Raw genomic sequence first — 13,834 nt, 5'->3', positions numbered from 1 at the left:
CAGCTCTGAAGCTAAGAGGAAATACTAAACAGCTCAGGAAAACGAATTGTGCATAAAAATGAGCAACAGAAATTTATCAAAGTGAAATTCCCTGCAAAAGTTGTAAAGAAAAAAGAGTAAGGACCAGAATACTGTCCCAATAAAGACTGAAAATTTACCATAAAGACATACCCACAAATGGCTCAATTTGTAACATGCCATGGCAAAATGAGTGAAAAGACATACAGATTCTGTAAGACTAGAATAGCAGTAAAAGTAAGAAATTCCACGTAAGGTGCTAGAACTCAGGAAAGAAGTCCAGCCGACTCTTGAACAACATGACTTTGTACTGTGTGCATCCACTCATATGCAATACAGTACTATAAATGTATTTTCCTTATGATTTTCTTAGTAACATTTTCCTTTCTCTACCTTACTTTGTTGTAAGAATTCAGGGTAGAATATATATGGCATACAAAATATGTGTTAATTGGCTATGTTATCAGTAACACATCCTGTCAATAGTAGGCTATTAGAAGTTAAGTTTTTCTGGGGGATGGGGGTCAAAAGCTATATGCATACTTTCTACTAAGTGGGGTGTCAGTGCTCCTAACCCCTGCATTGTTCAAGGGCCAACTGTATAAATAAAACAATGAAGACTGACTGGAAGGAACATAAAGTGATCCCATACATCAGATGATGCCTAAAGAAAACTAGAAAGTGAAGAAGACACAATTTTAAGAAATCAAAGAGAAATGAAGAAAGAGATGAAAATGATTTGAAAGGAAATGACAAATGGAAGAAATTCAAAGAAGGTCCAACATCTACATTAGAGGGGTCCTGGAAGAAGAAAACCAGAGCAAAGCATAGAACAAGCATCAAAATTCTCTGAAATATAAGATTTGAAGCTACACACTGAAAGGACACACCATGTAATTGAAATATTAATCACGAATGGCCAAAAATAGGATATATTCCAGACAAATTATAGGACCTTAAATATACATATATGTATTTATACATTATATATATATAAATACACATATGTATGTGTATGTTTTATTACATAGATAAATTGTATATGTTTTATTACATATATATTGAAAAAGGTATAACTTTTAGGTATAGAGAACAAACTGAGGGCTGCTGGGGGATGGGTTAAATGGGTGACAGGTATTCAGGAAGGCACTTGTGTCGAGCACTGGGTGTTATGTGTAAATGATGAATAGGGATTCATCAAAAGCAGAATTTCTACTCCTAAAACCAATATTATGTTGTATGTTAACTGGAATTTAAATAAAAACTTGAAACCAAATAATAATAATAAGAAGAAGAAGAATGTAAAACAAATAGGTACCCAGCTCAAAATGAACAAATGATGTGTAAAGGAAGGAGCATTAGGTTGCCATTAGACTTTTTCACAAGAATGTTTTATGTCAGGAGAAGTTGGAGTCACATCTATAGGATACCCAGAGAGAGAATAATATGTGGACAGGTTTTTTTCATATCCAGGAAAATGGAGACTCAAGTTTAAAGGGAAAAAAGAAAAACAACTTCTATTAAGATGTAGGAATATAAATAACGTACATGTAAGTAATGTTGTTCCTCTGAGCCTTTCCCTAGGAAACTATGAGAATGCATGCTTCGGACAACCACAGTGAGTTCCAAAAATGACTCTATGACCTTGACATAAGAGCAGGTAGTAAACATTCTTAAACAGTGGATGACTAACTATGACTACATGAGGATTAAAATGAAGAGAAAAATATGTAATAGCTATTTGCTCTGCCAGTATGAGTATAGTGCAAGTGTAGAAATAAGAGGAAAATGAGAAGACTGTATTGAAATACTTTTTAAATATCCATTAACTATATTATGTTAGAATAGGTGGTGTAATTCTAAGACTACTATCCATGAGATGAGAAATAAAAATAAGTTATTATCAGATAGTCTAATGTGTGTCATCTTCTGTGTACTTGAAAATCAAGAGCCTTAATGTGGGGTTGGGGGAGGATGTAGATACAGAAGAGACACAGATGTCATATAGATGTCATACAGAAGTCCTGATTTAAATTGAAAATACCAGAATAAACTCGGGCACAGTTCTCAAAACAGTGACCAACTCAGTAGCAATATCCCTGATATCTAAATTATGTTCTTGAAACCCAATTTCTCAACAAATAAACCAGAGCTTTTGGGAGAAAATTGTTCATATGGAATACAAAGCATATAGAAGACGAGCTTGGGATATCTTGCCATACCTAACAATGAGGAAACTTGGGCAAAGACTACTAGAGTCAAGGCAAAAACAAACAAACAAACAAACAAAACCCATAGGCCATCTTGAAAAAACTCCCAATGAGCAGTTGGGATACTGTGACCTAACAGGAGGGTAATGACTGTAATGGACTGAAACCAAATCTATTTAAATCTTTGAGTTCATAATGACGTTTTTAAATTACTAATTGGGTGCCTTCACAGGACAATAGAAAATCGATTAATTAAATAAAAATGAGTAAGTAAAGGTCAAGAGTCAACATGTACCCTACCTTTTCCACATGAATTGTACTGCAGAGTAACCAAATAGTACATGAAAGGAAGGCTTTTATTATGCAAGTATTGCAACTAATGAATAAGAAAGAAGTGGCAATTTTATTCACTGAATGAATCCATGATCTAGACAACAAACATCAGTTCTTTTAACATCACAAAAAGAGGAACAATCGGACATTACTTGCCTTGTGATGAAAGGCTATGCCATCACCTGTGGACTTGCCAGAGCAATCACGTGTGAGCCTGATGAGACTCTGGGCCCAGCTGTCAATCGGCAGGAAGTCCAGAAGACAGAGGAATATGTGAACTATGCCAGGAGTGTGCACTGGGGAAAATCCAGATTCCCGGAAACTTCAGGTCACATGGTCCAGGTCCTTCAACAATGAGGGGGAAAGGGAGTACCTATGGATTAAAAGATGCTAAAGAAATTGCCAGAAAATCAGTGAGACCTACTATTGCTGGGTCCTTCAGCTCCAAGTTATTCAACCACAAAGAGCGGCAAATTTGAACCTCCTGAATTTCGCGTTAAAGTGCATCATTCTAGAAACATTTTTTAAATTAAAATTTTAAGACAAAAAAAAAAACTTCTCTGTATTGCTTAAACATTTACATTTATTTTTTGATCATTAATTCATCCAGAGAATGGCTGTCTTCTGGAATTGGATGTATTAGGTTTAGAAACTAAAGAAAACCACCAAAAAGGGTTTTTCAACTAGTCTTTTTTTTTTTTTTCAATGCAAACTCCCTGGGACGTCACCCATACCCCTCCTTTTAAGTCCCACGTGTCTGACATGTTTATATCCAGAAGAAACCATTACTGACACCTTCCATAGCTGTAATTGAAAAGTTGAGATCTAAAATTACTTATCCCAAAATTGATTTCTGTATTCCTTGTTTTGATCACTTCAGGTGACTGTCAGTATCCCTTGGAGCCAGAAGAGGGCACTGCAGAGCAGCGTAGCTCTAAGGACTTGGGACGAGCAGACCTTGTCCTTTGCAGAAATGTGCAAAGCTTTACCGCAGAAAAAACACTGAAGGGATAGTAGATAATCAGTATAGGCCTTCTTTATTTACTAGGAAAAAAAAAAGAACAGATAAAATATATAACTGTCTAAATACATGTCCAGGCTATCAAATGTGCATAGATATATAGATAGATAGACATTCTAAAACTGGAGCTTGACCTGGGGGTCCTGAGTTCGAGTCCCATATTGGGTACAGCACTTCCTTTAAAAAAATCAATCGGTCAGTCAATCTTGAGGTTGTATCTGAAGTTTTTCTATTACAGTATTTATTCTTTGGCCACTTCTGCTGTTACAGAAACAGTTCTCAAGGACTTCCTCGTACAGGTTAATAGTGTATTTTATTTGAGCCAGTTCAAGTTTTGAACAAAAGAGAGCCAGCAGCCCTTCATGAAGGCAGTCGTAGGCAGCCCAGAAATAATAACTTTGGAATCAATATAATAAATATTATTCATTTATTTGCAGTTTATGCGGAGGTTTTTCTAACATGAAGTACACTGCCTTTAGTGTCCGCTCTTCAGTTACTGGACAGGAGATAAGTGATTGAATTCAGACCTCCACCTCACACCGCGCACCTTACACCAAGGGAAAGATGACTAAAGCTTGTCAGTGTCCTTCAGAGATGAAATAAGAGTAGTGGGGTCCAGTCCTCTCCTAGAACCTGCTCTCGTGGGGCCCCTGTGACCTGGGCTTTTCCTGTGATTATGTGTGTGCTTAGGTATCAAAAGGCAAAAATGCAACCATGATGGGATCCTTCTGCTGAATCTTTGGTCTCTGAAAATGACTTTAAATAACATCCCTTGGGAGATAGGCTGTGAGCTCCAGGAGGTTAAATCCATGCCCAAAGTCACCTCCTCAGGGGAGGGGAGGAGATGGAAGAAAGTTTCACAATACATCATGGTAAACAGCCTTTCTTGCACTACACTGAAAATGTAATTTCTGGAAAATGCCATTCCCTCTTAGCTCCTTGTCTGCACATGAATTTATTCTTCCAAGAGTTCTGGTGAATAATGAAACCAACCCAGTTTTTCATTTTTAAGAAAATATGAGGGCGCCATCTTTCCTCATATGAGGGTAATGGCCAATGGGTCCAATGATCCTCCCCTTAATGGCAGATCTGCTGTGAAATATGAAAATTATATTGTTGGTTGTGGTGTTCGTAGGTTGTCAGGTGTGACTGAGAAAACCAGTCACACACAAAAAAAAAAAAAACAAAAAACAGTTTACGCCCACCGCTTCCTCTCCAGCTGTGGCCACGTGGACACAGAGGTTGGCAGTACTGCCAACTTCTTTATATAGGCTTGTTTGTTTGTAGATTGGAGCTCTGTGACTTTGCACCTGAAGTCACTAACTTGTTCAAAAGAAAGTGGATGGTGTGTTTCTACTGAATGCAGAATGGTTCTATCTCCTGCTTATATTTTCCTCCCTCAAATCTGTTGGAAACACAGTATGCCTTACACTGTTTCCTCCCCGTAGCTCAGCACTTACGCAAATAGTCTGCCCCAGATTACTTTGCCCCATGCATGCATTTCCAACTACTGTTCTTGGCCCATACTCCCCCCCCCCTTTGCTAGGGAAGACTTCAAAATCATTTTTCAAGTCAGTGCAACTTCTATTCCTTCAATACGTCTTTGCTGACTATTTCAGACATGCGTATAGTCCTGTAGCCTTCTCATCTTTTCTACTGGACATATCATCTAGCACTTTACTGTCTACTTTTTACTGGTAGCATCATGCATCATAGTCCTGCCTTTGTAACTAGGCTTTTCATTCTGGTAAGCCAGAATTCTGATTCCTGGCTAACCCATATCTCTAATAGCTACTAATAATATACTAAGTGCTTAGTAAATCTAACCTAATCTAGTGATCAAGATGACCGGGTTGTTGTCCGAGGATTACCTTTGGTCCGACCCCTGGAGTTACACTTTCTAGTTGTTTGTTACTATGAATTTTCTTAGGATGGCATGTTTTCCTGTTCTTTCTCTGTCCTGTTCCTGTCCACTTTGGTTCTCGGTACATCTGTCACCCCTCTGATCCCGCAACCATCAAGAAGGACAGGGCTGGGTTTGGAGAATCTTCTGGTTTGTAGGCGGCCTCCAGGACTTTGTTTTTCTTAGTGCTTTTCCCTGGAATAATTTCATCATCACCAACTAGGAAACAACCTTGAAAGCTCATCTCCTTGGTCTCCATGCCTGTAGGCAAAACAACTCTTTGAACTCATCATTCCGATTAGTATCATGTCCCAGGCCAAGAACCTGAGCAGGTGTAAAGTGGCTTAGAGAACATTTTATTGAACAGTGGCAAGAAAGAAGCTGATCTTTGTCTTAATGTTAAATTCCCTGGACACTGAAAAGCCTACTCAGATTAAGATGTTATAGCTGTGACGTGTGGCCCCACAAGCTTGTTTGCATTTCTGCCTACATAAAAGTAAAAACAGAAGATACAATTAAATGATGGAATCTGAGCAGCTGGGTGGCGCAGTCAGTTGAGCATCTGACTCTTGGTTTTGGCTCTGGTGTGATCTTGGGGTCTTGAGACTGAGCCCTGCATTGGGCTCCACACCCAGCGTGGAGTTTGCTTGAAAGCCTCTCTCCCTCTCCTGCCCCCCCTGCTTGTGCTCGCTCTCTAAATGAATAAATAAGTGATAGAATCAATCGTATAATATGCTTTAGTGGAAAAAAAATTATGTTCAATGTTTTAATAGTGTTATCTATTTTATGTATCTAATGATTTGTCAGCATATTATCCCTTTACATGCCAAAACTAAAGTCACACTTGTAATTTTTCAGCTTCGCAAGTCTGTTTTCAGCATCAGGGCAAGGAATCTTCTAGAAAAGGAGACTGCAGTCACTAAAATCTTAAGGTAACACCATTAAACATTGATACATATTTAAACACAAGTGGGATTATGTTAAACAAAGAAGAGCTCTTTCTTTTTAATAAGCTAATTTTCTGAGTATCGACATACACTTTCCGCTAGAAAGTAGATTTAGGTAACTGTATACTTATAAATAATAAATAATGTCAAACACAACATTAATATATTTCCTAGAATAGTAACATTTTATTAGCTCAGTTGTGCATTTCTCTTTTTTTTCATGCACTAACACATAAATTGTAAGTATAAACATTTACAAAAAATGAAAATTACTTACATTTATTCTTGCATGTTTTATGTCTTCTCTGATATCTGAAGGACAAATCACAAACTAAGGGGAAAATGATAAGACTGTGAGCTTTTTAGAAGTAACAATGACTTATTAATCTATTAAGAATAAATGTATTTAAAATCTGTAAGAATCGAGAGCATATCCATTTTAACATGCTTATAAAAACATGTAATTTTAATGCTACTTTCTTAAACCTGTCTGGATAAACCATCCAAAAGAAACATCAAGCTAACCACTTAAGAGTATTTTAGAAGACTGTGTCATAATATGAAGTAATGTGATCGCTGTAAAAATGCATGAGCATTTGGAATGTAATTTATTGGCAGACTTATTACCTAGAAATGTTTAATCATACAACTAAATATGGGGGGGCTGGAAGGAGAATGGCTGGCAAGGTATTCACCATGAATTTATACTGGGACTGAATTTATACATGAATTTATATGGATGAATTAATACTGGGACGCCTCCTCCAACTTGGGCCAAGGGGAAGGGGATAGACTCTTTTATCCTACTCTACTTCTATTCTACTCTGTCTCTTCCAGGAATAGTCATCTAAGCTTTTGCCAGTGTAACTCTATAATCTGGAAAACCGTAATGAGGGAATAAGGCTAATACCTATGGCTTGAGAAACTATTTTGAGTTTACAACAGTACCCGAAATGCGTATGCCAAAAATGATTCTGACCAGGAAAGACAGTATTTTGTGTATTCATTCTTTTATTGGCTGACCTTGCACACATAGACACGAGTACGCATTGGAGTATCCTCTGTGAGAAGAGAATAACCATTTCTGGGGCTTGTATATTGTCACCGCAAATACGAGAAGATGAACGGAAGAGGTCTGGTTGAAAGAGAGAAAGGAAAACTTCTCAGCAAATGCGTAACACCCTGTGTTCCCATTTCAGTTTCTTCCAACGGGCTCAACCGGTTGCCATCAGATAACGTCATGGGGGCAGCCTTGAACACTGTGTGGTACCTCAGGGTCTTTATCAAGCTGCAACTACTATAGTAGACAGATTCCCGGCAGCATCAATGCTTAGTGTCTTGAAGACCCCCTGCCCTGTTCACGCAAAACAGCCCGTGTGCAGGTCCAGCCTCGCAGACGCACCCACAGGGCAGAGAGTTCAGCCTCAAATCCACAACGATGCATGAGGGGAGTGTAATACTCTGGCCCGTGTTCAGAGTCTGCCCGCCACATTCAGAACCAAAATGACATTGCTCACCTTCCCAGGATAACTGCTGCCCTGGGGGGTTGCAGAGACTTTCAGAGCCCAGGCAGACAGGGATCGTTAGAGGAAGCCACTTCTAGAACTTCGATTCCCGATGAACTCTTTCTGAAGTTTGGTCTTCCAGTTTTCCTTTCCCGCCATCTCTTTCTTAGCCCCCTTCTCCTAGTTTACAAAAGAAAGGTGAGGCTCTCGTCCTCCACGCACAAGGAAAGTGGAACTGTGGTGCGTACTGATCAGGGCTGACAAACACGGGGACTCTTCCCACACGACTTTCTCCAGAAGGGGGACCCTTACTGTCTTACTGTCTATCCAGGTGACAAGTTTTTGGAAAACCTCTCTCCAAGAATTCATCTACCTCACGGATAGGCCGTAGGGAACAACACGGGTGTCTCAAGGGCCTGTGTTAACGTGTTACAGGGTTTGAAAAACAAAGTCAGACTTTTTCTCACAGATTTGACTCATCAGCTTGACCCTGAAGGCTGACTTCTGGTGCCCGAAGTCATAAACGTGAATGCATTAGATGGACAAGACTCTCCAGTGTTTTCTCGGAGTCATATTGAAGCGCAGATCCGATAATGCCAACAGTCACATCCTTTGCTGCTAACTAACATTGTGAGGGTGAAATTCAGCTGTTGGTTTTTAAATGTACAGCAGTGGTTTTAAAAACAGAACATTTTTTAAAAAGAGAAAATTTGTGGGTGTACCTGAGCCAAATTTTTAAGACCATCAGGGAACAGGGACGCCTTCAGACTTGCCCAATAATTACGTAGTTTCAGGGACACCCAGAGCCGTCAACATTTTTTGACAGCCCAGAACACCACCAAATGAGAGGCATCTCCCTGGGGTGCTGCAGCTGTTACCCAGGCAATCTCAGGAAATAAGAGGCTACAATTAGAAAAAAAAAATTAAGATTTTTTTTTTTTAAGAATACAAATTTAATCTTTAGAAAAGCCATTTAGCTCTTTTCTCCTGTGAAAATGGCTTCCCTATTGGTGCTACGTTAGTGTCTGCAAGAATTAAGGACAAGATGTCAAACTGATAGTTTCTTTGGGCATGCTTATCTTTTTTCACTCATAATATAGCAGTAGCATTAATAATACAATAATAATATCGTACCCGCATTATCATGTAACCCATACATAAGAAGATCAAAAATAGATCAGGTCCATGTCTGTGGGTCCCTGGACATTCTTCTCTGCTGTTTTCCAAGGAGCAACAAGAACTAAAAGCAGAGGAAAGAAGAAGGGATAAGAGAATTTAAAAGAAAGAAAAGGAGAACATTTACAGTCATCTCAGGGCAAATAGCCCTACACAAAACAGGGGAAAAGGAGAGGTTTCTACCATTCTTTCGGGGTATTCTCACTCCCTGGGGAGTCTCTCCTTCTTTAGATCAGAACTTTCTCTTTGTTCCTTCAACTACAGTGTCCCTGGGTAAGTCAGAATTAGAAAGATGCTGTAGGATGTCCATTACATGTGGAATCTAAAAAAGCCAAACTCATAGAAACAGAGTAGATTGGGGATTGCCAGACCGTGGGGTGTGGGGCAGATGGCTAGATGGTGATCAAAGGGTACATATTTCCAGTTTTAAGCTGAATAAATTCGGGGACCTAATGTGTAGTCTCGTGACTTTAGTTAGCAAGTACTGTGTCGCATACCGGAAACTTGCGAAGAGAGTGGATTGTAAATGTTCTCGCCACACACACACACACAAAAAAAATCTTAATTATGGAAAATGATAAATGTGTTCATTATCATCATCATGGTGATCATTTCACAATATATACACACATCAGGGGCAGCTGGGTGGCTCTGTCAGTTAAGCGTTCAACTCTTGGTTTCGGCTTGGGTCATGATCTCAGGGTCATGAGATTGAGACCCCCATCAGGCTCTGTGCTCAGCAGGGAGTCTGCTTGAGGTGCTCCCCACCCTGACCCCTCTATCTTGTGCGTGCGCTCTCTCTCTCTCTCTAAAAACTAAACAAAATTAATCTTTAAAAAAGGATATATACACTTCAAATCGTGTTGTATACCTTATATTTACACGTTATTTGCCAGTTATCCTTCCGTGAAGCTGGGGGGAAATGACCTCTCCCATGACCATCTATGTTTTAAAAGGGAGACTCTGAAAGAAAGAGACAAGGAGGCACAGTTTTTGTGCCTTCGTGGATGAAGACCGGATCTGCCTTGATATGGAAGAAAGGAAGTCAAGCAGAAACTTGTTTGAGTGCGCTGTCTCTCATGATTTTCCAGAGTTTTGTCTTTTCATAGCCTTACTGTCCTTAGCTTCAGCAAAGGGGTCCTCCCCAGGGAGGCAGGAGGGCATTCTAGGAAGGTCTCGTTAGAGAAAGACGACCTCGGCTGAATCTTCTGAGCAAATATGTCCCAGGTGGGCGTGTATCCTGCTGTGGGTGCAGATGGAAGGAAATCCCATAAACTTTAAATCCAGTGGGATGTGAGGAGGACATTACGAAATATCTGTCTTAGAAATAACTTTTTAAAAATAACAAATATTTAGAGATAATAATATAAAACAAATCCCTGATCTAGGGTATCTAGAGACCTGGCTGTGTAAATAGGTATATTATTTAAGTTCCCAGTTTTCTGAGAATTTAAAGATTGGAGGAGGCGATGGTCAGGGCCCCCCTCGATCTCACGTAAGCTACTGGACGTGGTGTCAGAAGGCCTGGACCAGCATCTGGCTCTGCTCCTCTCTAACCTTCAGCAACTCACTTACCTGCCGTGCAGTGTAGACTGCCCCAGCTGGCTTCCTGAACAATCTGTTGACTAAGAGTGAAATTTAATACTTATTAGAGTAAGGAAAACCACCACCACAGGTCTCTCAGTAATGTCTCACAAGGGATAGGTCAGGAGTAGGTATGTGTAAGGTTTGGGGTTTGGGTTGAAGTGCTTTTAGTGATTGAGATCGGGCAAAATTCTTCAGGTGAGAGCTTAGATCATTTCCCATTATATACAAACATCGAATCATTATGTGGTATAACTGAAGCTAGTACGTGTTAGTTGTCAATTATACCTCAATTTAAAAAAAAAAAAAAAAGAGTTTAGGACTCTCCAGGATACACAGATAGCACGTACTTGTTCCGGACGGGTAACCATTACTGTTCTGGGGGGGGCATCCCAGGGGCGGGGGCCCAGTAGAGGGGCCATCCCTTGGCCTCGCTGTGCCCCCCAGGGTTCTTTCCACCTGCTCGGACGCCACGGTTCAGCTGTCACTTATTCCCGCGGAGTTTGCTCCTCTGCTTTCCCCTTCCCTTCCTTTCTGCTGCCATCTTCACGCCAGAAAACCATTCTACTCGTCTCCTGAATTGTTAACCATCTCCGTGCATTACCTTTGAAAGTAAATTGGAAGATTTTTAGAAACAGCATTTAAAAAAAAGTGATTAGGATTGATGGACCAAGCTGGGCAGCCTCTTGGCCTGAGTATCAACTATTTTTAGGTGATTGGTTTGACCAGTTGAGTGATAAATTATCTAGAGGCAGGGGCTGGTCCGTGAGTCTATAATTCAGATGAATGGATTTCCAGAAATTTCCTGAAGCTAAATTACTTATTGGTTCACAGCCTTAAATTCTTGGGTAGGAATTTCCTGGAATGAATAGCGCAGTCCTGGTGATGGAGAGGCCTGAGTTCTCAGGCCTGATAATTAAGCTGCGGGGCTGCCCGGAGTCTCAGTGCTCAGGGGAGCCGCATTTCCATTTGAAACAGGATCCACATTATTCCAGAAAAGTGTATGCTCTGTGCCTTTCCTATGAAGGGGAAATTCGAGCCAACAAAGGGGAAAGTCAGAGAGAAAGGGGCTGAGAGTCGGAGGTGTTTGAGTCACTGGAGTCACCAATGACTTCTACACATAATCATCTCTGATTTGATCATGGAGAATCTTCTTAAAATGAATCCATGCTCAGAGACATGGAAGTGAACTTCTCCACAGATCTGGGAACTCTCGGACAGAAACAGAAGTGGGGCTTTCTGACAGAACTCGAGGATGCCGTCACGGGCTTGTCCGTGGGGGGGCTCACGGGATGCAAACGGGCATCCGTGTGGCTTTTTCCGTGACGGGTCTGGAGAGGACTGTAAGAAAGAGGGATGTTCCACCACCCAAACTGTAAAATCCGGGTCCCTATTCAATTCACCCTCGTTTTGACTTCGCCTGTACCGGTCAGCTCCACTAAAGGAAGCTTCCTCCAGGAGGCAGTGACCTTTTCACTTCATCAGGAGAAATCGAAACAAGTGGCTGGGCCCTTCCACAGCCTCGCTGCCTCGGCTGAGCTCTCTCCCCTCAGAGCCCTGAAATGGAGCACAAATGCGTGGCCGTTCCTGCTAGGCCGAATGCACGGCGAAATGTCAAAAATAATCAAGCATTTTACATGACTTGAGAAAATTCTGTCCTTGGCTATCAGTACCTCCCCGATTAGGAAGTATCTTTATGGCCTTTTTGAGTGATTGGCCTAGTATGGTATTTGCATTCTGATATTTGGATCTATGACAAAATTTCCCTTGCCGCACACTGGTATTAATAATTTTTTAAAGTCTAAGGAATAGTCGTGGGGCACCTGGGTGGCTCAGTCGGTTAAACATCTGCCTTCGGCTCAGCTCATGATCTCGGGGTTCTGGGATCGAGCCCCATGTTGGGCTCCCTGCTCAGAGGGGAGCCTGCTTCTCCCTCTCCCTCTGTGCTTCCCCTCAAATAAAGAAAATATTTATTAAAAAAATAAAGTCTAAGGAATAACTGCTAGTTGAATGCTACTTACTACAAAAAAATTAAATATAATTAATGACATGGAAGGGTTAGTTTCTCTCTAAGAGAATCATTTTCATTGACTAGAAATATAATGTAAAGACTACTTACATATAAATAAAACAGAACATATTTATTTATTAAGATACAGATTTTTAAATGACATTAGCTGGATTTTCTTCCTGAAAAGTAAGGACTCACTCTAGCATTTTCTTTGGGCCTGGCATTTTTCTAAGATACCGGACACACAGATTATTTCCTCAAGGAGCTCTTGTTTGCCATGAGAACATATTTATGACACTAGTCAGGTGGGGGGAACTTCAGTAATACCTCTAGATCCCTGACCACAACTGTGACAAGAATATTCATACAGAGCATAGTCCTGGTTCCCTGCCTGAGTGACTTTAATAGTTAAAATCATCTACCTGAAATGTTTCATAAAGTGTTTTCTACCTTCAACTTATATCCATTATGCCATGAAGATGCCTTTCCGACATGAAGATGGAGAGGAGTAGGGAAAGGGAGATGGGGAAAGAGTGAATGATGAGTATTTGTGAAGACATGATACTAAGGTCTTGGGCGTGTTGTCTCCCCATCAGTCTGTACAACACAGCTATGCAGGAAAACGCTGTTATTACCCCCATGTTATGCATGACAAAACCGAGTCTTAGGTAAGTACTTCCTCCCAAGAACCCATACCAGAAATGATCTGGGGTATCACATCAATATCAACTATAACCTGATTTCCTAAATAGCCGTATTTTTGTGTCCCCAACAACTTACGCAGCTCCGTTGCCCCATTTCCTGGAAACTGACGGTGTGCTCAACGCTGGCTTCCTTCAGAACTGCTGGCTCACCGGGGCCTCACAGCAAACCCTGAAAGACAAGGAGTATTAGCTCTGTGTTAGAGAGGGAGAAATTAAGGCTCAGGAAGCTCAGGCGACTTGCCTAAAGTCATCCCTGCCTGCGAGTCAGGGGAGCCAGGAGTCCAACCCTGGTCTAACTCCAAAATCCACAAATTCCCTCTGACTCTGCACATTTACACTGTAGAGGATCCCTCGTTCTAATCCACTGTATTGACAACCACTGAGCCCGTTGTGTTTCCGACACTCGTGGTTGCTTCCCAGGG

At 40.8% G+C, this 13,834-nt stretch overlaps 1 protein-coding gene across 5 annotated transcripts in view; it reads left to right on the top strand.

Annotated features, from left to right (window-relative positions):
- Positions 1 to 13,834, top strand: part of NALCN (sodium leak channel, non-selective) — a 303,976-nt gene that overhangs the window by 234,602 nt on the left and 55,540 nt on the right. For all 5 annotated transcript variants that reach the window (XM_059377544.1, XM_059377540.1, XM_059377545.1 and 2 more), the window contains exon 18: positions 6,344 to 6,417. In XM_059377544.1, the coding sequence (XP_059233527.1) occupies positions 6,344 to 6,417 (74 nt within the window). The remainder of the gene's footprint in view (positions 1 to 6,343; positions 6,418 to 13,834) is intronic.

This window comes from Mustela nigripes, chromosome 15, assembly GCF_022355385.1.
Source record: "Mustela nigripes isolate SB6536 chromosome 15, MUSNIG.SB6536, whole genome shotgun sequence".
Lineage (NCBI taxonomy): Eukaryota > Metazoa > Chordata > Mammalia > Carnivora > Mustelidae > Mustela > Mustela nigripes.
Note: the sequence above shows the minus strand (reverse complement) of the source record. Positions and strands in the feature narration are given on the sequence as shown.